The sequence below is a fragment of the Lithobates pipiens genome, unplaced genomic scaffold (genome assembly GCF_037356315.1).
Source record: "Lithobates pipiens isolate NorthernLeopardFrog02 unplaced genomic scaffold, aLitPip1_a1.2 Scaffold_13, whole genome shotgun sequence".
In the NCBI taxonomy this organism is placed as follows: domain Eukaryota; kingdom Metazoa; phylum Chordata; class Amphibia; order Anura; family Ranidae; genus Lithobates; species Lithobates pipiens.
Window position 1 is genome coordinate 105,285,261 of NW_027507718.1, and position 23,099 is coordinate 105,308,359.

General features: G+C 41.1%; 1 protein-coding gene across 2 annotated transcripts in view; it reads right to left on the reverse strand.

Annotated features, from left to right (window-relative positions):
- Positions 1-7,581: 7,581 nt before the first annotated feature.
- The window catches only part of MELK (maternal embryonic leucine zipper kinase), an 83,807-nt gene continuing 68,289 nt past the window's right edge, over positions 7,582-23,099 (reverse strand). The window contains exons 13-18 of one of the 2 annotated variants that reach the window (XM_077475373.1): positions 19,373-19,498; positions 19,071-19,290; positions 15,925-16,015; positions 12,385-12,553; positions 9,404-9,507; positions 7,582-8,002 (exon numbers count right to left, since the gene is read on the reverse strand). In XM_077475373.1, the coding sequence (XP_077331499.1) occupies positions 7,825-8,002; positions 9,404-9,507; positions 12,385-12,553; positions 15,925-16,015; positions 19,071-19,290; positions 19,373-19,498 (888 nt within the window). In that variant the 3' untranslated portion in view covers positions 7,582-7,824. Of the gene's footprint in view, positions 8,003-9,403; positions 9,508-12,384; positions 12,554-15,924; positions 16,016-19,070; positions 19,294-19,372; positions 19,499-23,099 lie in introns of both variants that reach the window. The other variant, XM_077475372.1, reaches the window with a different exon arrangement.

Sequence of the window (23,099 nt, forward strand, 5' to 3'; positions counted from 1 at the left end):
TGGGTACCGTGGACTCACTGTCCACCGGTACCCACCAATTACACAGGCAGAACGACAATCTGCCTATGTAAACAAGGCAGATTGTCCTGTCAGAAGGGAAAGTATTGATCCTGTGTTCCTGGAAAGCAGGAACACTGATCTTTGCCTTCCCCTAGCCAAAGCATCTCCCCCACAGTGAGTAAGCACAGGCTAGGTACAAAGTTAACCCTTTGATCGCCCCTGATGTTAACTTATTCCCAGCCAGTGTCATTAGTACAGTGACAGTGCATATTTTTTAGCACTGATCGCTGTATTAGTGTTACTGATCCTCAAAAAGCGTCAGTTAGGTATTCCGATTTGTTCATGCAAACCAAGAGCTTATTGCGATTTTTTATTTTTTTTTACCAAATATATGTAGCAGAATACATATTGGCCTAAACTGATGAAGAAATTAAAATTTTTAAAAGAGATGGACAAATACTACCAAAAGAAAGCTCAATTTCTTAGAAAAATAGGACAAACATTTTATTTGGGCACAGTGTTACATGACCACGCAATTGTGCTGTATCGCAAAAAATGGCCTGGTCATGAAGGGGGTCAAGTGGTTAATGTTTGCTGATTTTGCACACAAACTTTTTATGAAAAAGTATACAGTACACGAAGATTAAAAATAGTAGTTTTTAAACAGTATCATGCTATGAGCAGTGTGCTTCCTTTTTAATTATATGGTCCATGCGGGAAGGTGTAGCAGTTTGAGTGGCTAGATAGCTGCAGTTCCATGGTGTCAGATGTATGCCCTGGAAAGCCTCCATCTGTGTGTTGAGAGTTGTCCAAGAGATCCTGGGAAAGACATCTGAGCAGATCTGAACCAGGAAGGGGTGTGGAATGATGGTATAACAAGAGCTTTTTGACGACCTTGTGATATAGGGGTCATAGTACAGATTAAGGAGTTTGGTTATCTTTTCTGGTGGTGGTGGCTGGATTAGTTTGCTCGCATCCTGGCACATGTGAATCTGGATCTTTTCTTTTCATAAGAAATTTTGTGGACTTACCACTTTATTTTGAATATAAAAATTACTTTTTTGAGACTTTATTTCAAACATAAATTGCACATGGTGTATTATAGATTTAAAAAGGGACATTACCTAGGTTTGTGAACACAGAGGATATGACTTTTCATATATGGTTTTAAATTATAAGATTGTATATACAAAATAGTCATCAGCATAATCAAAATAGAAAAAAAAAAAAACAACATGGCAGACTAGATAACTCATTACAATTAGAAACTCTTACAAAATGCAAACTTAAAACATTGCACCCTCTGGATTGACAAACTGGCCAACCTTTCTTATGGTGAACAAACTTCTCTCTTCTGACTTTGCAATTTATATCAACGCTACTCTGACAATATATAAAATGTGCAACAATGAAGTACTGATTGATAAAACAGTCATAAATTTACTGGTAGGCACCGAAGATATTAGCAAACTCCAGAATTTTACTTTAGTGGTTTATCATAGTCTAAGAAATCCCTGATTGATTTATAGCTTGGCTCTCCATCCCAATTCATTACCTATTTATAATACCTTGACTGTGTTGGTAATAAAGACATGTAGTTGCTGAACTTTTTGATTTTTATTATTCATTTATGCACTGACTGCTGTAAGGAACCTGAGAGGCATTTGGAGAGGATTTAGATTTTCATCTAATTTTTAGGCAAAAACCTCAAAGGAACTTGTACTTACTTTTTATTATGATAAATTACAGAAACCTGGCATGATGAATTATAGTCAGTTATTGTTTTAGACTTTGACTTTAGAAGGTAGATCTGTAAATACCATTTATACTGCAAGCTTTTCAGAGGGCAATTTAAGACCACAATACATTCTCCCTTTGTTTTTGACCTAATATAAAGTGTTTGTATCTCGTCTTTACAAGTAGTCTCGCTGGAATAACAAAAGAAGTCAAGAGATATATATATATATTTTTTTTTTAATAATTAAAAGGCGTTTCAAACTAGATACTCCATTTTCAAATCGAGCATGACACAACACTCTACAAAAAGGGATTTAAAGTTTGCTGTAAAATTACACCATTGAAAAGCACGTAGGGAGACATGGCATACTGTAAGCAGACCAAATTTTTCTCATCTTGTTAGTTCTTTTCACTGTCCAAGAGAAAAGTAAATAGCTAAAAAAAAAAAAAAAAAAAAAAAAATGGACTCAGTTCAGCATCATTACAATTCCTATTGCGAGTAGGTTTGAAGGGCCAAAAAGCCAGGTTAAGGTCCCACAAAGCAACAGGGGAAGAAATGTGTGCAACAGGCTACACAAATGCCTTAACTAAGGAATGAGAGGCAAACAGTCCCTGAAACAACAATTTGCCCTGTGGTGGCAGTCAAGATCAGATTGGAAGAAAGCCAGGATGCCCTCCTAGGATGGGATTTCCATATTTCCCACTATGCACATTTGGCATCCAGGTGCAAAGGCAGACTGCAAGAAATGTGGCTTTCTAGTCTTCAAGAGGGCATAGATGACCAAATCCAATAGGCCCCTATATCCCTAGACCTGGGCTTCAACAGCAACACTATTAAGGCTAGCAACTTGAGAAACTGGATGTTTTACAGACCCCTGGGACAGAAGGTCCCGAGGAATGAGAAAGTCCACCTGGAACAGGCAGTTCTGTCCAAGAAGGGATCAAGTCAACGTCCTTTTGAGTGATGCAATCTCTGGTGCCTCCTTGAAAAATGCCACGGCTGTAGCCTACATTAACTGCATCCTTGTCAGATGATCTTGCAATTGATGTAGCCAACATTGAAGAGAGAACCAAGTTTCAGAATGTTGATGTGAGGATGAGCTGCCTCCAATGACTATATCCCCTGCACTTAGGGGACAATGCAGGGCCCCTTCCCAGCCAAATAGGTTGGCATTGAATTTTCTACATTTTTTGGGGAAAGGGTTTCTTTGACTCCAGTGTTGGGCTGGAGACCTGTTCGGGAAGTCTGATCTTCAGGGACTGAGTCAGTTTGTGCCACGCTAGTAGAATTTAAGTTTCAACAGTCTGACTTGAACCTTGGCACAGGGCACTTCTGCAAAAATAGGATTTTTATAACAGCTTACCTGTAAAATCCTTTTCTTGGCATACATCACAGGACACAGAGCCACAGCAATAACTATGGGTTATATGGCACCTTCGGGTGATGGACCCTGGCACACTATAAACAGGAAGTTCAATTCCCCATATAACCCCTCGCCTTACCAGGAGTACCTCAGTTTTGTAGCAAAGCAATATACAGTACATGCAACCATAAAGAGGGGAGGGACCTCTGTGTCCTGTGATGTACTCCAAGAAAAGCATTTTACAGGTAAGCCGTTATAAAAATCCTATTTTATTTATCGTACATCACGGGACACAGAGCCACAGTAATAACTGTATGGGATGTCTCAGAGTAATGCCACCTGAGGGGACACAAACAAAAATAGGGTGCAATCACACCTGGGGACCTATACTGCTTCCTGCAGCACACTGCGCCCAAAGGCGATAGCCTCATGCCTTCTTCCATCCACCTGAATCTGGTGAATGTATGGACTGAAGACCAGGTTGCAGCCTTGCAGATTTGAGCCATGGAGGCTTGGTGATACACTGCCTACGAAGCACTTGCACTTGGCAATAGTAGATGTCGATGCTGCCTGTCCTTTCCTAGGACCTTCAGGCAACACAAACAAAACATCTGTTTTCCGAATCTGAGCAGTCGCCTTCAAATAGATTTTGACTGCTCTCACTACATCCAACGAATGTAGTGACTTTTCTTCCTTAGAACAGGGTTCTGGAAAAAATGAAGTTAAAATAATATCCTGGTTTAGGTGAAAACCTGAAACCAACATTGGCAGAAAACTAGGATGAGGACGCAATACTACTCTATCCTTGTGGACGATTAAATTTGGCTCTTTACAAGAAAGAGCCACCAACTCGGATTCCCTTCTTGCAGAACAAATGGCTACCAGAAAAAATAGCTTCCTTGTCAAAAGGACCAAAGGAATATATGTCGTATCAGCTCAAAAGGCTGTTTCTGTAATGCCTACAGAACTAAATTCAAGTCCCAAGGGTACAGGGGTGCTCTAACCAGTGGATTAAGCCACGTTACCCCTGTATAAAGCTTCAGACCAAAGAATGCAAAGCAAGCGGACGCTGAAACCTTACTGATAAGGCTGAGACCTGGCCCTTGATAGTACTCAAGGCCAGTTTAATATCTAACCCATTTGCAGAAAGGCAAGAATTCTACCTATGACACTTCCCAGGATGCCAACCTCGGATTCACACCAGGAAACATATGCCTTCCAGACCATATAATAAATGACTCTGGAAGCTGGCTTCCTTGCATTAAATCAAGGTAGGTATCACTGAGCCTGAAAGCCCACGATTTCTAGAGAATGTGGGTTTCAATAGCCAAACTGTTACATTTAGAGAGTTTGTAAAGTAGGATGGAACACTGTTCCCCGTGATAGCAGGTCTGGACGTGGTAGTAGGTCTATGGGGCCCCTACCACCATCTTTACTATTTCTGCATAACAAGATCTTATGGGCCATGCTGGGGCCACAAGAACTACAGACTTCCTTTCCCGCTTGATCCTGCGAAGAAGTCAAGGTAGCAGCAGAATAGGAGGGCATGCATAAATCAGTGAGAACTGATCCCACGGGATCACCAACACATCTGTTCCGCATGCGCGTGGATCCCTTGTTCTTGACACAAAGTTGTCGACATTGTTGTTGAACCTGGATGCAAACAGATCTACGTCTGGGATCCCCCATCTTTGGCATATAGCCAGGAAGATGTCGGGGGGGGGGGGGGGGAAGGGCCCATTCCCCTGGGAACAACTGCTGGTGACTTAAGTATTCTGCCTCTACCCCTAGAATGAAGATTGCTAATATGCACGGCACATGTTTTTCTGCCCAGGTTAGGATATGGTTTACCAACCAACTGAGGCTCTGGCAACAAACGCATCGGAAAATCTAGTGCTTGAATCTTCTTGTTCCAGGCCGATAGGATACTGTTTAGCAGCAGTCTCAAATGAATTTGAGCATAGAGAACTTCTTCGAATGAAGCCACCATCTTTCTCAACAACCTCATACAAAGGCGAATGGAAGGACCCTTCTTTGCACTGACCACCTGAATCAGCTCCTTTAAAGGCACTGATCTTTGCCTGGGGTAAAAACACCTTCTTCTGGGCTGTATCTATGACCAGACCCAAGTACTCTAATCTTCTTACTGGCTTTAAAAGATTTCGCTAGGTTGAGGCCCCAACCTAGGTATTCCAGGTAGTTGACTGTGGTGATCATGCTTTGGTCCAAGCGGACTACCGACCAGTCTATTAAGAACAGGTCGTCCAGGTTTGCCATTATTGTTATACCTTGAGTCCTTAATCTGGCCAGAAGTTTTGTAAACACCCGAGGTGCAGTAGATAGACCGAAAGGCAAGGCTACAAACTGAAAATTAAGTTTTTTTTACTTCGAAACAGATACTTGTGGTGAGTGGGGAAAATAGGAACATGAAGGTATGCATCCTTGATGTCAATTAATGCCAGAAGTTATCCTCCTTGTAGGATGGAGACTACTGATCGGATTGATTCCCATGCGAAAAGAGCAAATTTTCAGGAACCGGTTTAGATCTAAAACCCCAAACCCTGCTCTTCCACGGGGACCACCATGATCACTAGTTTGTAACCTAGAGCTATTGTGGAGACCACCCATCTGTCCTGAAATTCTTCTCAAAGGTCTGGCAGGAACTGCAGAAGTCTTCCCCCCCGCTCGAGCGAACGGGGCACCCCTTCATAAAGAGGCTTTAGCATTCTGTCTTGTGGGTTTCCTCCCCCAGGACTTTTTGCCCCTGGGGTTGACCTGAGGTTTACCTCTTGAACCTGGCGGAGGAGTCTGTCACAACTGCCTGGAGGCTGATGCCCCTGGCTCTGGAGAAAGAGCCCGTTTGAAAGACGTTTACCCTTTCTTTACTGGCAAAGGGGTACTTTTCCCACTTGATACTTTTTGGATATATTTGTCCAAATCCTCCCCAAACAGCTTTTCACCACGAAAAGGAAAACCAGCCAGGAGCTTTTTGCATGGAGCTTTGGCTGGCCAACTTTTCAACCATAAGATTCTACACATATGTACCAACCCAAGCGTAAGGTGAGAGGTTTGACGAATAGAATCTGAGTTGTCAGCAGATTTGTGTTTTGCACTGAACCTGGCAAGGAGAAAATGTTTAACAGGATTTCCAATTTTTTTTTTTTATCGGTTGGATCCCTAAGCATTTGCGCATTGTCAACCGGACAAGTCAAACTTTTATTCACAGAGGATAGAGCAGTGTCAATTGCTGGTATACTCCACGTCTTAGTGAATTTTTCCTCCATAGGATAAAGCGTTGAAAACTTTAGGAGGGGAAAAAGTGCTTATCTGGGTGATCCCACTCAGAATACATATGCTTTTCTAGTAATGAATTTACAGGAAAGGCACGCGAGGGTTGAGGAGGCTTTACTGAACCCAAACAGAAAGCGTTAAGGGAGGCTTAAATGTGGAGCGTAGAGACCCTTCGGGGTAAGACCGTGCTATATTAAGATACCCCTCAACTCATGAATGTGTTCATATTTTTTTTCAAACTATAGTCCGGTCCCCCAACAGTCTGAGGGATCGTGAACTGGCGCCCTGTTTAAAAAGTTTAGGGACCCCTGCTGTAGAGAGGAGTCTCATTTTGGAAATCTGGCAAAGAGTAGCCACCCAGCTATTCATGCTGTAATGCAAGGCCATAGGTAGAAGTTCTAGTTGGTAGTGAACAGAGGGTTCATTAAGATAGAGCTAGGGTCTTGGGCCATGCATTTGGTCCAGACATCAAGTGTCTGGGAAACGGCTATTAAAGTAAATGCCTGAAATCTCATCCAAGCTTAAGAAGGCATTTATTACTCCCCACATTTTATTCATTATATATATGGAGGAGTAAACGCTTCGTATTGCAGCACGTGGTCCCTTCTCTAATCCATAGAGACACACACACACACACTGCCCAATGAAGTGCTGCAAGAATTTGGATAGTTTGAGGCTCTATGCAACCATTACTAATGGTTTAAGTCCCCCCCCAAGCAGCACCCCATTTCAAACTGGTAAAGCAACATAAAAGTAAGCAAAATATAAATCATGGCATTGTCGCAAAGATGATGGCTTTGATGACCTTTAAAGGTTTCAGAAGTCTTAGAAAGTTACATCTACTGCTCTGATTGATATGGTTTAGCCCTAACTTAATACATCTGCATTTCTTTACAAAGCATTGAACTCCATACTTGGTAGCCTGGCATGTTGTTGACTTAGGAACACATTCATATGAGTCAATCCTGTTTTTCTCATATTGAGCATACAGTTTAACTCTAGTAACCACAGCTGTGGCTTAATTAACGACCTCAATAAATCCTACTTAGGAACAAGAGACAGCAAAAGAATTATGCAAATGTGTCATCACTATGTACAGCATTCCATCTTCAGATGGGGGGGGGAATAATACGTCCACTGTTGACATCCTCATAAAAGTGAAAGTGATGGAGGGAATAAGGAGGACCAATTTTTTTTTTTTTAAGTAGTTTATTGTTTTAGTGTTTTATTTCAAAACATATAAATCAGGACAGACATTTAAACAATGACATAAAATCACAATTAAAATTTTTTTTTTTTTTACAATTATTCACAAAATTGATTGGTTATTTCAGCACAATTCATTCCCTACAGTTGTACAAATGTACAGATATAGTACAGAAAAGACCTCTCTATAAACACCTACTGATGTTACAGTTTTAGTAGGTAACCGTTACATCTTGCAGCTTGATAGGATGTCTTCCACTAGTCTCTTGTAAACCCAAGCATCACCTTTAAGACGTTGCCTTCTAATCCCCACTACATCTGGCTTGTTCACCTGGCACACCTCCAGTTCAAACTGCATTGTCACTTTTCCAAAGTCAGACTGTGTTTTGCATTTGAGGATATACCTGTAGAACAGTAAAATGCAGACACACAATTAGAAAAGCTTTAATATGTAGCCATAAAAGCTAAAGGCAGTCCTGCTTTTTAAATAGTGGCAAAAAATTAAGGTAAGCTCTCATCAAGTGGAGACAGTGTACTCAATAGTAACTCTTGCAGTGGTTTGCTGAAGCATTTTTAGCTCATACTTTGGACAGAGTGAGAGATAAATTAGGAAATAGGCACTGCGCGCTTGCCCTTTTGCCCAAGCTCTGTGGGAAAGTTTATATACAACGGTCTTCCAAGAATTCATCTTTGGTTGACAGAAGCTTCCCAGCTTGGCAACAGCCTACCTTACGCAGTTCTCTGATTTTATATGTACATACCACTGTCATTTAATTTTTTTCTACAGTGCCACCTGCTGTTAAAGCCTAGTACGGCAGCAAAACAAAAAGGGAAATTGTAAACCAACACAACTATTCTCAAAATATGGTACACAAGCCACATACCAGTAGTTCATATAGGACATGGGGAACTCAAGATATTTGGAACAAAGAGGGTAAGCAGTAGCAAGCATGTTTATATTTTAGTCTCCATGGAGATCTTCAGCCTCCTGGGTTTAGACACTGCTCGCTTGAAGGAGCGCTAGGGAAAAAGCTAAAGCCTTACTGTGAATTGAAGAAGTCTACACTTGACTAGGTTTTGCATGCAATGTATGCATTGCTCAGGTGGTACATGGGCACTACATTGATTGTTATAGTGAGGTGTGTCGTCTTTACAATGAAAATTTAGAACAGCTTGAAATATTGTAAATGTCAATGTGTGTTAATGTTGGGAATAAATGTTGCTATTAGTATTCGTGCATCATAGTCCGCCTTTGTACATATTAAGGCATTCGCTGAAAGCAGGTCATTGTTTACAGAGCAAGGGTCAGTAATCACAGCAGTGACTCATCTTTCCATAGAGCTCAGTAAGAGGTTTCAATCAAAGCTGTGTCTGCTATTCCCTTTCTTTAGATAACTCATGGTGCTTTTGGAATCCTATATTCGCTTTATATATAACAAAGCTTGTGTATAAATAAATACACTTCTATGAATATAAGTAATGTTTTAAAAACCTAAAATCAGTAAAAATACAGGACTTCTGGGTACTCCACAAAATTATTTACTTGGTATAATACCAAAAATGTAAAAGAACAAGCTTAAAGATATGAAATATACCTCCAAAATGACTTTAAAAACATAGTAACTAAAAATATGTGCCCACTAGACATACTATATTTTAAAGCATTTCACTGATCTTGAGATGGACATCGCATTTTATGAAACATTTTCTGATATACATATCTATGAAAAAGAAAATTCTCTCATTCTAAACTATGTACGAAATAAAACAAACTATTGCAAACCCAATGCGTGTGCATCACTTACCCCTTTTGGACATAATCCACATTCTTCAGTGGAAGAACTCTGGTCAACTCATTTAGTATATGGTCGGGATTCAATAAAGTTGTCATTGTTACATTATAATGGGCCTGCAAAACAAGAGTTATTTTTGTATTTTTCTAAATAAGTGTGACAACAGTACCGACAAGAAAAACCAACATGAATGTTATTTTAGGTTACTATTTGTAGGTTATTTTACTGAACAAGATGCAATACTAGTATTTATCTGCAGAGGTGTTGCAGGGAAAATACCAAACAATCCCAGAACTACAATTATAAAAACGGACATTGTAAAGTGCTGAGCAAACTGTTGGCGCTATAAAAATCTTGTATAATAATAAAAATTAAAAAAAATATTCAAAAAGGACACAATTACCACCTCTCCCCATATGTCTCCAAACACACAGACTGAACACTCTGATGCCATGAAATTCAAAATATTCCTGTGACAGGGGACTGTAATATTTAAAGTGAACCCGTCTGCCATCCTGAATGACCAAAATCAGGCGACTCTGGTTAGGAAGTGTTCAAGCTGGGCTTAGGGCCCAAACAGAGAAAATAAAGTATCTATATTAAAGTGCAAATAACCTCACAAAAACTGCTGCAACAGCAGGAAGTCAATTAAAGGAGCGGAAAATGCTTTACTGTACAAAGTAAGGTCTGTCAGCATGGACCATAAGGTGAGTACATGAATTGAAAACTGGCTACAAGGGCTTCAGTTCAGAGGGTGGTGATAAATGGGGAGTACTCGGAATGGTCAGAGATGGAAAGTGGGGTCCCCCAGGGTTCTGTCCTGGGACCAATCCTATCCAATCCTTTAATTTATTCATAAACAACCTGGAAGCTGGGGTAAACAATTCAATCTCTGTATTTGCGGACAATACTAAGCTAAGCAGGGCAATAACTTCTCCGTAGGATATGGAAACCTTGCAAGAAGATCTGAACAAATTAACAGGGTGGGCAACTACATGGCAAATGAGGTTCAATGTAGAAAATGTAAAATAATGCATTTGGGTGGCAAAAATATGAATGAAATCTATACACTGGGGGCTGGGCGACTCGAAGGGAATCTAGGATGGAAAAGGACCTGGGGGTCTAAGCTCAGCTGCTGCAAACAAAGCAAACAGAATATTGGCATGCATTAAAAAGGGGATCAACTCCAGAGATAGAATGATAATTCTCCTGCTCTTAAAGACTCTGGTCTGGCTGCACCTGGAGTATGCCGTCTGGTTCTGGGCACCAGTCCTCAGGAAGGATGTACTGGGACTTTGAGTGAGGTGAGCATAGTTTAGCCAATAAACTTAGCAGCAGTAATAACAGTATAAAAATGTATGGGGTGGGGGCTTTGTCTGGCGCTGCCTCCTGAGCGAGACACCTGCTGCCGCCTTTTGGGAGCTGTACATCCGCTGTTTTGGCCTTGTTCAGTGGCAAGTATGGGGTTCCTTGCATCAAGGCCCCTCTTGCCCTGTGCCTATATAATTAATATTTATATTCTTTCATTCTAGGTACATTTTACACGCATCCACCCCTGAAGAGCGAGCTGGGTCTCACAAAATGAGTTGGGTACACTAGATGCCTGTGTTATATGATTGCTATTACATTTATGTACCACTATTTATTTATATGCATCCCTTATGAATTGCCATTTGTTGGCAATATTGATGCATGCATTATTTCTACTTGAATACATTTTTATACTGTATTTACTGCTGCTACATTTATTGGCTAAACTGTGCTCACCTCACTCAACATCCCAGTGCGAATTTTCTGTTTTGTTGCATATTTCAGGGATGGAGGTGTCACTGGCGACACCAGACCTCTCTCTTTTTTCTTAGTTATTAGGAAAGGTTGCGAGCACTGAACTTATTCTCTGTAGAAGAGACGCTTGAGAGGGTATATGAGTTCAATGTACAAATACCATACTGGTGACCCCACAATAGGGATAAAACTACCGCGAAAGAATTAAAAAAAGACTTGCGGTCATTCACTGAAATTAGAAGAGAAGTGGTTTAGCCTTAAACTGCGTAGAGGGTTCTTTACTATAAGAGCAGAAAGGATGTGGAATGCTCTTCCACAGGTGGTGGTTTCAGCGGGGGGCATCGATAGTTTCAAAAAGCTATTAGATAAGCACCTGAAAGACCACAACATACAGGGATATACAATGTAATACTGACTAAAAAAAGCACACACATAGGTTGGACTTGTGTCTTTTTTCAACCTCACCTACTATGCAACTTACATTTTCAGGCTGACTCTTAAAAAAAAATAAAAAATAAAAATTATATATATATATATATATATATATATATATATATATATATATATATATATATATATATATATATATATATATATATATATATATATAGCTATAGATTGCACTACAAAGAGGACATTTTTATTAACATTTACATTAACATGTATACATGTCCTATATAAAAAAAAAAAAAAAAAAAGAAAAAAGCTGGACCAGGTAATGCTCTGTTCTTTTTACCACAATATACATCTTTTTTTTTTTCAATAAAAAAACAAAAATGGAATCACTCAATTCTAAACTTAGTGAGCAAATGTAATCTAACACCAAGCTATTTACCCACTTGTAGGCAAACATGGCAGCATGTTGAGTTAATATGTTGCAAATAAGGCAACTGACAACATGTTTTACCCCAGCCTGTGAGCTGATAGTGAATGAGCAGCAGCTAAATGTGATCTCTCCCATCAGCCAGCACTCTTCCAAGAAGCATGGTGCAGTGTAGTAGAGTGATTGTCTGATTAGCTGCCCATCCCTATCCTTGTCTGTGTCTTGCTGCATAGGGGATTACAATAACCAAATATTATACCAAGTTGAGGCACAAAAAAAAAAAATCTTAATAGATAAAAAAAAGAACCCCTTAATCCAGTTATCTGCCTACAGATGTGCTATGCAATAAATTGTAAAACTGTATGAATTCCAAATTAAATTATACCCGGAGTTTTCTGGGTCCATCTCTTGCACATGCTTTACGCTTGCTTGGTGTCAACATTGTAATGACTTTATCTAGTCCTCGTTCTAGACTCCCAAACACCTTTCCTCCTTTTTTCTTTTGAGCACTGTCAAGATGTGCTTGATTTAAATCCAAATCCACAGAGCGGCAACTATCAAAGTACAAACAATGAAAAACATTAAAAACGGTATTCAAGTCAGATTGTTGCCCTGCAGCACCACCTTGTGGATGCTTGATGTGAAGCACAATATAGTAAAGATAAACTTAACCATGCAGCTTCATTGAGCATTGTGAGCTAAAGAAGAATGTTTTACACTTCCACATCTGCAAATTTACTTCCATTTCATACTTATATGGCAAAACATTAAAGGGTACAAACAAGGCCTGTAGAGTGTCTAGCACTGCTTCCCTCAGTCAAGAGGAGTGATGTTTTTGTGCTTTATAGCAGTCATGTGTGAGGCTATGGGTTTAGAGTTTGAGGCTACCATACAAACATCCTTTTTTTTTGGAAATTCCTTATTTAAGGCTTCAGATATAAAATGTGCACAATTAGTTCAACAGAGTACTACATATAATGGCATATAAAAAGGAACAATCTGGCTAATATATGGCTTCATGTCTATATTCCAATAAAGCGCCTCTTGAAAGGCTAGATGACCGTTTCATTGTCACCCTTGCCTATCAGAAACCTTAGGTTCTCCCAGTAAAAAACAATTCAGAGGATGGAGGCAAGGGAGAAGGAAGGGTGGAGGGATAATCCCATCATAGGAAGAGGGTCCCCTTCAGGCAACATGTGTTAATGAACTACCATTGGGAAGGAAACAGAGGGGTAATAAGATGGAGGGTTGAATGAAAAAAGGAATGACTAACTAGTAAGCTGTTGGAAAGAGAAGGGGAAGGTGGGGATGACCCCCCCCCCCCCCCCCAATACTACCAGAGTCAAGATGTGGAGTATTATAAAAGGTCAAAGAATATCCTCTACTAAGGAGGTAAATGTAATGTACTCTAGAGCACACAAATTCCAGCCAGTATAATCATCTACATCTGAAGGCTTCCAAATTTTCCTTCAACGCTGAGGTGAGATCTTCCATATTGTTGTCTTGAATTTGGGAAAACTGACAAATGTTGGAGAGCTCAACAGAAGCCATTACACCTCATCACCTGCATTGATCAGGTGTATAATGGCAGAGTTTTTGTAGGTTTTGCAAAGTATCACATTAAAAAGGGAGGAGAAAGGCTGGATTAGGAGGTACATTGAAGCCCATACATTTCTGGACTATTGATCTGACACATGCCCAAAACACATCTTGATGTTTACTAGACCTCGTCTGGAGTTGTACTAAACCATTGTAGCACTAACCCCCAAAGGGCTTACAGTTACCTTCCATTCTCCTTGTTTCACGTCTAGGGGATGATCCGTGGTAGATGGCCCAGTAACTTGAGACTGACAATGGATCCACTTGAATGGATTTGCAAAAACTCAAACCATTGAACAGTCTTTCAACTTGGGATCAGAGGGTTGGAAAGGAAAGTTCAGGTACTCTCAATGCCAAAGTCTATAAACGTTAAGGAACTGGCTTACTTTGACTGCATCCAGAGAATAGCCATTTGCAGCTGGATGAACACTCAGGTTGGACAGTCCCTCTCTCAAGGCCTAGCAGCCAACCAGGAGTTTACTCAGGAACAAAGTCTTTATCACCGACGTTGTTGCAGAACACGTAGGGAAACAAAGCTGTAGAACACTTGTAGGATACCTGGATCTTTCAGCCTGCTTGGCGATATCCACAAGACCAGATTCTCTCGGTTACTTCAGCCCTTCCAGGCTCTTGTTAAGAAAACCAACCCGTACGTGGTGTTCTTCTAAAGAGTCCTTCCCTGGAATGCTTGAAGTTCATTGGGTCTCTCCCGAACCAGACAGCACCCATCCACCTTGGAATCCTTCCTTAGTTCCCTTGCCTTGGGCTAGCCAGCCCAGAGGCATTAAAGTCAGGTGGATCCGCACCCCAGGCCATAGCCTTCCTGGGGACACATCATACTGGACCGGAACCACGAACCACGTGACGTCCGCATCTTAAATACCCTCTCCCAGAGGGCCCAGCAATAGGGCCACTCCCACTGATCTGACTCAGAGAGAGAGTAAATTAAACGTCCAACCAGACCATAGTTCCACGCCTGCCACCAGAGGTGGCACCTCCCTGTGGCTAGGCTGAACATCTCACAGCCCAGTCAGACTGACACAGAAGTCAAATAGACCCAAACCAAATTGTAGTTTGGGCAAAGTTAAATTTTGAAAAACATAACGTATGCTTTTCAAGAGCCCGCCGCTACACCATTATCTTTGCTGCTCCTCCGGTAAGAATTGGCGAGAGATGGATAGTACAGAGTTAGAGTTGTAAGTTAGTACCCCAAACCAGAAGGTTTTTGTATATATATATATATATATATATATATATATATATATATATATATATATATATATATATATATATATATATATATATATATATATATATATATATATATATATCTCTCGTTTCATTGATAGTTGTTACCAAGTGAGAATTTGTGTATAAAGTATAGCATTCTGTTTGAGTATAAGAGAAGAAGACACAAAGGTCTTCCATTTAGGGTTAGATGGGAGTTAGTTTTCTGCATGGGGGGGGGAATCAGTAAAACATAGATAAAAGTGCATCTAGCAGGGCCCAAAGTTATGCATAATCTTTTGAATGGAGTCACCGGACAGTAAAAAGACAAAAGCAGCAGGAGAGAGGGCAGGACATTTTGTAACTCTAGGGTGTAGCAAAAATCCAGAGGAGCATACAGCGGGTTCACTGGTCATTTCTTGAATAGAGGGTCTCAAGAATTTTCTCAAAAATAGACGACTTGGGATATATATATGGATGTATACATTTCTGATTTTGTTTCAATTTGTTACTAGGACTTGACCAGCCTGTTCATTAAAATGTTACAACAGGCAATTTTTCTTTAAATGTAAACATGTCATACTCTCCTTCACTGTGCAGTGGTATTGAACAGAGCTTCCCCTAAACCTCATTTTTTGGGGTCATGCCCCGCTCCTCTTCTGTGTCTACTCTTATAGAAAAAGTGCTTGCAATGGGGGCAAATGTGTGGACTCACTCTTGAGCTGGACTGTGTGTCCATAGATACACAGCATGGCTTGGCCTAGCTCTCTGCTCCTTCCTCACAGGATTTGACTAACAGAAGCAGGAGCCAATGGTTGCTGCCTCTGTGCCTGTGAGACAGAGGAAGAAAAGCGATGCAGCCCTCGGGCAGAGGATTGAGGGAGGTTTGGTGGCTAAGCTGGGGGGGGGATATTGGCAAAGGTTTACTCTACTTTAAACTTAAGAGTATTTTTATTTTATTTTTAAACAAAGGGGGAGGAGTAAAACTATAACTCAACAAATGATTGCAAACTATGTAAACGTTTGATGTGGACTAATATACGGAAACATAATAATTTGAAATGTAGGATATAAAAAAAAAGGCATTACAATCACTTACCGCCTTTCAGGACTTATTACACCTGTTATAATGTCATCATTCACCAGAACAGGTTTTTTGTTGGGAGTGTCCTTCGTACAGCAGCTTTTGTCTGTATGGGCATATAGAAAACCAATAAGAGCATTTTGACAGACATTACATTTATTTTTTTCCCCTTCCAGTTACTGATACAAATGCTTTATTATTCTTGAAAAGTGATGAAAATAAGAGCAGTTCTCAATTTCTGAGAGTAAATAAATAAATGTAATTATACATATATATATATTATTATTATACACACACATTTATTCGACCCTCCCTCCTGCCGAGTGCCCCACAGCAAGCAACTTGCTATGGGGGCACCCGAGCTGCTACTCTGTGTGTCCATTCAGACACAGAGCTGTGGCTCGCCCCCCTCCTCAATGGCTCACCGACTTTGATTAACATCAGTGGGAGCCAATGGTGCCCTCTGCTGTGTCTCAGCCAGTCAGGAGGGAGAGTCCCAGACAGCCGAGATGGGGCTCAGGTAAGTATAAGGGGGAATGCTGCACGCTGGAGGTTTTTGATCTTAATGCATAGAATGCATAAAGATAAAAAACAAAAAAAACACCTTCTGCCTTTAGGACCACTTTAAGGAATTCTGGAACAAAAATGTACTACCTTAAAAAACCCAGTCACAGGCCATGGGTACTCTCAACAGGAACAAATCATTGGGCTATTCATAAGTGGCCTTCCATGCGACTTAATCTGAATCAAACATATGGAAAGTGCTAAAACATGCGATCTAGAGATGGCACCCTTCAAACTTAGGATGGCAGCTGAAGCAGTTTGTTCAACAAGAGTGTCCCATAGTTTGGCAAGTTCAGAAGTCTAATTGAAAGTTAGAAATTTCTTGCCTGCAGCGATTACCTCTAAAAAGGGGTGTGCAGCAAAAAAAGATTAGGTTAAATGTCCCATATTTTTGGGCGTGCCATTTAATTCAAATTAAAGGTCTTGTTTTTATAAAATGTAGATCAATAGTGCATGTCATCATTTCAAAAAAAGGTGTTGGCAAAAGTACACTGGGGATAGGTTGGGGGGCAGACAGTGGCACATGGCAGCAAGTGAAGTAGTGGTGCATGCAAGTGCATTGGTAGCAAGTCGGTGCAGTGGGAATGTCAGTAAGGGGTGTAGTGTATGTGCAGTGGCAGCAAGTGGGTAAACTGAAGAGACCCCCCCCCCCCCCACTCCCTCATGTTTTTATACAGTCACTAAGTGCTGAAGAGCTCCATCTCCTTTCATGTAGGTAGAATGTATGGCGATCGGATATAGAAGGCTGGGCATTATGGTGGCTGTATGGGGGACAATGAGTGTCTGTGACACAGGAATAACACCACAGACCCCCTTCTCATGCAGCCACAACAGTGCGAAATACACCCTCCCCTTCCAAGCCACAGTGACAGAAGGGGCATCTCGTGTGTGAAAGAAAAGAAAAGAAAAAGTATATTATATATATATATATATATATATATATATATATATATATATATATATATATATATACACACACACACACACACACACACACACACACACACATATATATATACACATGTTAGAGTGGTACAATAAGAAGTGTCTGCAGGCAACAGTGAAGCATGGTGGAGGTTCTTTGTAAGTTTGGGTCTGAATTTGTACAAAGAGTTGGAGTGTGATCAGGATCAATGGTGTCCTCAATGCTGAGAAATACAGGCAGATACTTATCCTTCATGTCATACCATCAGGGAAGCATGTGATTGGCCCCACATTTATTCTGCAGCAGAACAATGACTATGTTATTAAGAACTATCTTCAGTGCAAAGAACAAGGAGCCCTGGAAGCAATGGTTTGGCTCCGACAGCCCTGATCGGAACATCAAGTCTGTCTGGGATTACATGGAGACAGAAGGATTTGAGGCAGCCTACATCCCCAGAAGATCTTCCTTCAAAGACTGTGCAAGTGTACCTAGAAGAATTGATTCCATTTTGAAGGCAAAGGGTGGTCCCACCAAATATTGATTTGAATTTTTCTTCCGTTGATTCACTTTCCCCTTTGTTAATTGCCAACAAACTTAACACTTCTACTTCTGAAATCATTCTTCATGTACAGCATTTTTTCAAGACTTTTGCATAGTTATACATCTAAAATATATATATATATATATATATATATATATATATATATATATATATATATATATATATATATATATATATATATATAAATATATAACATAACCTGGGGGGACAGGTAGCAGGTACAAACCTCCTTGGGATGAGCAGTCTTTTTAGGCACAGATACCAAACCCAGAGAAGTAGTAACAAACAGTACGGTGTTTATTTGTGATATATACAGGTGCTGTACAGTGTTCCAAAAACAAAGAACAAAAATAGCCAAAACAAAAACCTAGCGGTTTCTTGGCACCAACTATACAATATTTATTTACCAACCTTTTGCTCTCCTAGACAGAAGTTGTCTGAGGTTCCCAGGCCAAGAGCACTGGCTGTCTGTCTCAGGCGAGTTTAAATTGTCCTGGGGGAGAGGACCAAAACTCAAACTGGATCATGGATCAGAGATCCCTGAACGTGCATGAGAGGAGTCTGGGAGACGTATAAACCGAAACAGGACTTTTCCCGGCTCTCTCTGAGACGCTCTGCTACACTCTAAGGGTCCTGGATATCCGTTTGCTCAGCGGGGATCACTCCGTCGATCCCCGCTGAGCAGGGAGATGACAGGTCCGTCTCTGCATACTGCGCAGGGACGGACCTGTCACAGCGCCGCTCTCCCCTATGGGAGATCGGATGACGACGGACCGCAGTGCCCGTCGTCACCCGATCCGATGATGGATGGAAAAATAGCTTTTTCCTCCATTACACTTTTTCGGATCGGAGCGGGTCGGATGTCAGCGGACATGTCACCGCTGACATCCGACGCTCCATAGAGCTCTATGGAGCACCCGTTCAGGTCCGCCTGAAAAACTGACAGGCGGGCCTGAACGGAACGTCAGTGTGAAAGGGGCCTAATTGTAGTTTGCTTTATAGAAAACCAATGTTTTGGTGGGGGAACAGAGAGGGGCAAACAATTAAGGCATCCACACATATGGTAGCATAATTAATCCAAACTATATTCTTTTTACGTAAACACTCTACCTTTTGCAGAAGCCAAAATATTGTTGTTGGGGGTAGTTAATATTCCTTTCTTCTTGGAGCATGGTGTCCAAGGAGCTGGCGGCAAAAAGGGGCCTTCATTTTTGGGCAGTTTTGAGTCAGAATTTTCCTTATCTTCACTTTTCTTTGATGGCATCACTGACCTTATTGGCGTTGCAGTGGCAGAGTCCACACTGTGAAGCTCATAACGATACCTAGAGAACTTCTTCATAATGCAAATAAAATATTAGTTGTTGAAAATGTATAGAAATGTTTTATGACTAAAAATTAACACATATGCTTACATCCTGTTCAGTAGTGCTGTATGTGCAGTCCTCATAAAACAGCTCATCATCTGAGAAGTCCATGGATCCAAACACATATGGGAGTTCACCTTGATTGCCACCATCAAAATCCAGTTTCTGCCTTGACTGCCAAACAAGTTTTATGAAGATAAAGAGGCTTACTAAGTATTCCATGTTCATAAGAAATTCTTAATATTCCTTAATATTCACAGGCCTATTACACTGAACATAACGAAATCTGGTTAGCTTGTGCTTGCCTCAGAGCATTAAAATCTTAGATATGAAATATCTGATGAGTGGCCAGGCATTTTAAAAAAAAAAGGACAAAAAAGGGAAAAAAAAAAAAAAAAAAAAAAACACATTCATTCGTTTTTCATAAGCTTGAATGACAAGTTGAGGAATCCATCTAGTGGCAGTGGAAGCAGAAATTGTCTGTACGCAACAGGGATCTTCAGGAACCACAGTGATGGAGTGACAAAATGGAGCTGTAGCCGAGTTATAAACTTGAACATTGTGCTCCAAATCCAGACAATGGAGGGAAATATCTGTTGGATGCAGGAAGAGATGCAAATCCACCTCAAGTTGAAAGACTTACGATTCCTCCCTAATCGTTGATTTAAGCCACCACTTTGACCCCAGAGATAACAGGTCCAGCGCTGAAGGGACAACAAACTCCAGAACATTGATAAGGAGACAGCGTCCAAGTCCCTTGTACAGAGAATATTGATGTGATTGTTTATTTAAGAAAAGAAAAAAAAAATACAAACATGTTATACTTAGCTGCTCTGTGCAATGGTTTTACACAATGATGCTCCCAATATAGTGTTCCGGAGTACCCCACTGGCGCCGTTTGCGCCTTCTGTGTCTGCGCATAGCAAACCTCTTGCTAAAGGGGCAGTTGTGGGCTCGATCTATAGCCGGGCATAAAGTCTGTAGATACACATAAAATGGCGCGGATCAGCCCCACCCACCCCCTCTATGCAGGGTTTGACCAACAGGAGGAGGAGTCCATGGTTCCCATTGCTGCAGTCTGCGAAGAGAGCACAGAGAAAAAAAAAATGCTGCAGACCGACACAGCGCTGGAGATTGGGCTGGGGGGAGCAAAAGGTTTCCTTACCAGCCCAACCAGATGGTGTCTATAGTGAGAATCTCCCCATCAATCGGGAAATAGGATTTTCTTTGCTTCCAGTGTCAGACTACAAAAAAGCCTGTTTTTTGTGAGTCAGGTGGATGTGGCAGTCCAGAAACAATTCTGGCTACTTCGTGCAGGTTTGGCAGGCAGGCTCAGTTATGTTTCAACACAAGGAAAGAGGGCAAAAAAACTATTGTTTCTCCAATACCCAAAGGGGTATGTATGAAGTCCATATATCATGAAGATAAGTTGGAGTCCATACACTGAGGGCTGCCACCAACGTAGAAAAGAAGCTGAATTCAAACACAGCTGAAAGTAAACAAGTGAAGAGGCGCCTTTACAATGCCTTGCAAAAGTATTCACACCCCCCCCACCCCCGGCTTTTTACCTATTTTGTTACATTACAGCCTTTAGTTCAATTTTGTTAATCTGAATTACTGTATATGTGATGGATCCTAACACAATAGCCTAAGTTGGTAAAGTAAAATTAGAAAAATATATACATAAAACTATTTTTCAGAAATAAAAAACTGATAATTGCCATGTGCGTATGTATTCACCCCCTTTGTTATGACGCTCATAAAAAGCTCTGGTGCAACCAATTACCTTCAGAAGTCACATAATTAGTGAAATGATGTCCACCTGTGTGCAATCTAAGTGTCACATGATCTGTCATTACATATACACACCTTTCTGAAGCCCAAGAGGCTGCAACACCTAAGCAAGAGGCACCACTAACCAAACACTGCCATGAAGACCAAGGGACTCCCCAAACAAAGTACAATGTTGAGAAGTACAAGTCAGGGTTAGATTATAAAAAAAATCCAAATCTTTGATGATCCCTAGGAGCACCATCAAATCTACCATAACGAAATGGAAAGACCATGGCACAACTGCAAACATGCCAAGAGACTGATTCACACCAAAATTCACGGACCGGGCAAGGAGGTCATTAATCAGAGAGGCAGCACAGAGACCTAAGGTAACCCTGGAGGAGATGCAGAGTTCCACAGCAGAGACTGGAGTATCTGTACAAAGGACAATAAGCAGTACGGTCCATAGAGTTGGGCTATGGCAGAGTGGCCAGAAGAAAGCCATTAATTTCAGCAAAAAAACAAAATGGCACTTTTTAGTTTGCGAAAAGACATGTGGGAGACTACCAAAATGTATGGAGGAAGGTGCTCTGGTCTGACGAGACTAAAATTGAACTTTCTGGCCAAAAACGCTATGTTTGGCGCAAACCCAACACATCACCCAAAAAACAATGGGCGGCACAGTGGTGTAGTGGTTAGCACTCTCACCTAGCAGTAAAAAGGGTCACTGGTTTGAATCCCAACCACGACACTACCTGCCTGGAGTTTTCATGTTCTCCCTGTGCCTGTGTGGTTTTCCTCTGGGTACTCCGGTTTCCTCCCACACTCCAAAGACATGCAGGTAGGTTAACTGGCTTCTGTCCCAAATTGGCCCTAGCATATGAATGAGGACCTTGAATTGTTGGATCCTTGAGGGCAGGGATCGATGCGAGTGTGCAATGTACAGGGATAGGGACAATTGTAGACACTCACTCAGGTTGAACTGGATGGACTGGTGTCTTTATTCAACCTAACTATATAACTATGCAACACCATCCCCACAGTGAAACATGGTGGTGGCAGCATCATGCTGTGGGGGTGTTTTTCAGCAGTCAGGACTGGGAAACTAGTCAGAGTTGAGGGAAACATGGATGGTGCTAAATGCAGAGATATTCTTGCGCAAAACCTGTACCACTCTGTGTGCGATTTGAGGCTAGGACAGAGGTTCACCTTCCAGCAGGACAATGACCCCAAAAACAATGCTGAGGCAACACTTGAGTGGTTTAAGGGGAAACATGTAAATATGTTGGAATGGCCTAGTCAAAGCCTAGACCTCAATCCAATAGAAAATCTGTGGTCAGACTTAAAGATTGCTGTTCACAAGAGCAAACCATGCAACTTGAAGGAGCTGGAGCAGTTTTGCAAGGAGGAATGGGTAAAAAATCCCAGTGGTAAGATGTGGCAAACTTATAGAGACTTATCCAAAGTGACTTGGAGCTGTGATAGCAAAAAGGTGGCCCTACAAAGTATTGACTTTAGGGGGTGAATAGTTATGCACATTGACTTTTCTGTTATTTTGTCCTATTTGTTGTTTGTGTTTTTTTTTTTTGTGAAGCACACACCTTCAAAGTTGTGGGCATGTTCTGTAAATTAAAATGATGCAAATCCGCAAAACTCCACATCAATTCCAGGTTGTGAGGCAACAGAACACGAAAAATGCTAAGAAGGTAAATCCTTTTACAAGGCACTGTAAGTGTAGGAGTAAAAGCAATTTTATTAAGAACATCCAAATGGCAACTCACAAGTAAATGGAGTGCGACAGGCACATCTGTGTAGAGATATCCCGAAAGGTAAGGGCGGTGAACCGTCAGATGCCTCCGCTCATGGTGTTGCAAAGCATAGGGTCCTCGCTGGTCTGCGTTGATGGTAAAGATTGCTGTGCGGTGGAGGAACTCAAAACGAGGCTTGGTGTATAGAGAGCAGAGCGGCGTATGGCAAATTTAGTCACCAACACTTGACTTGC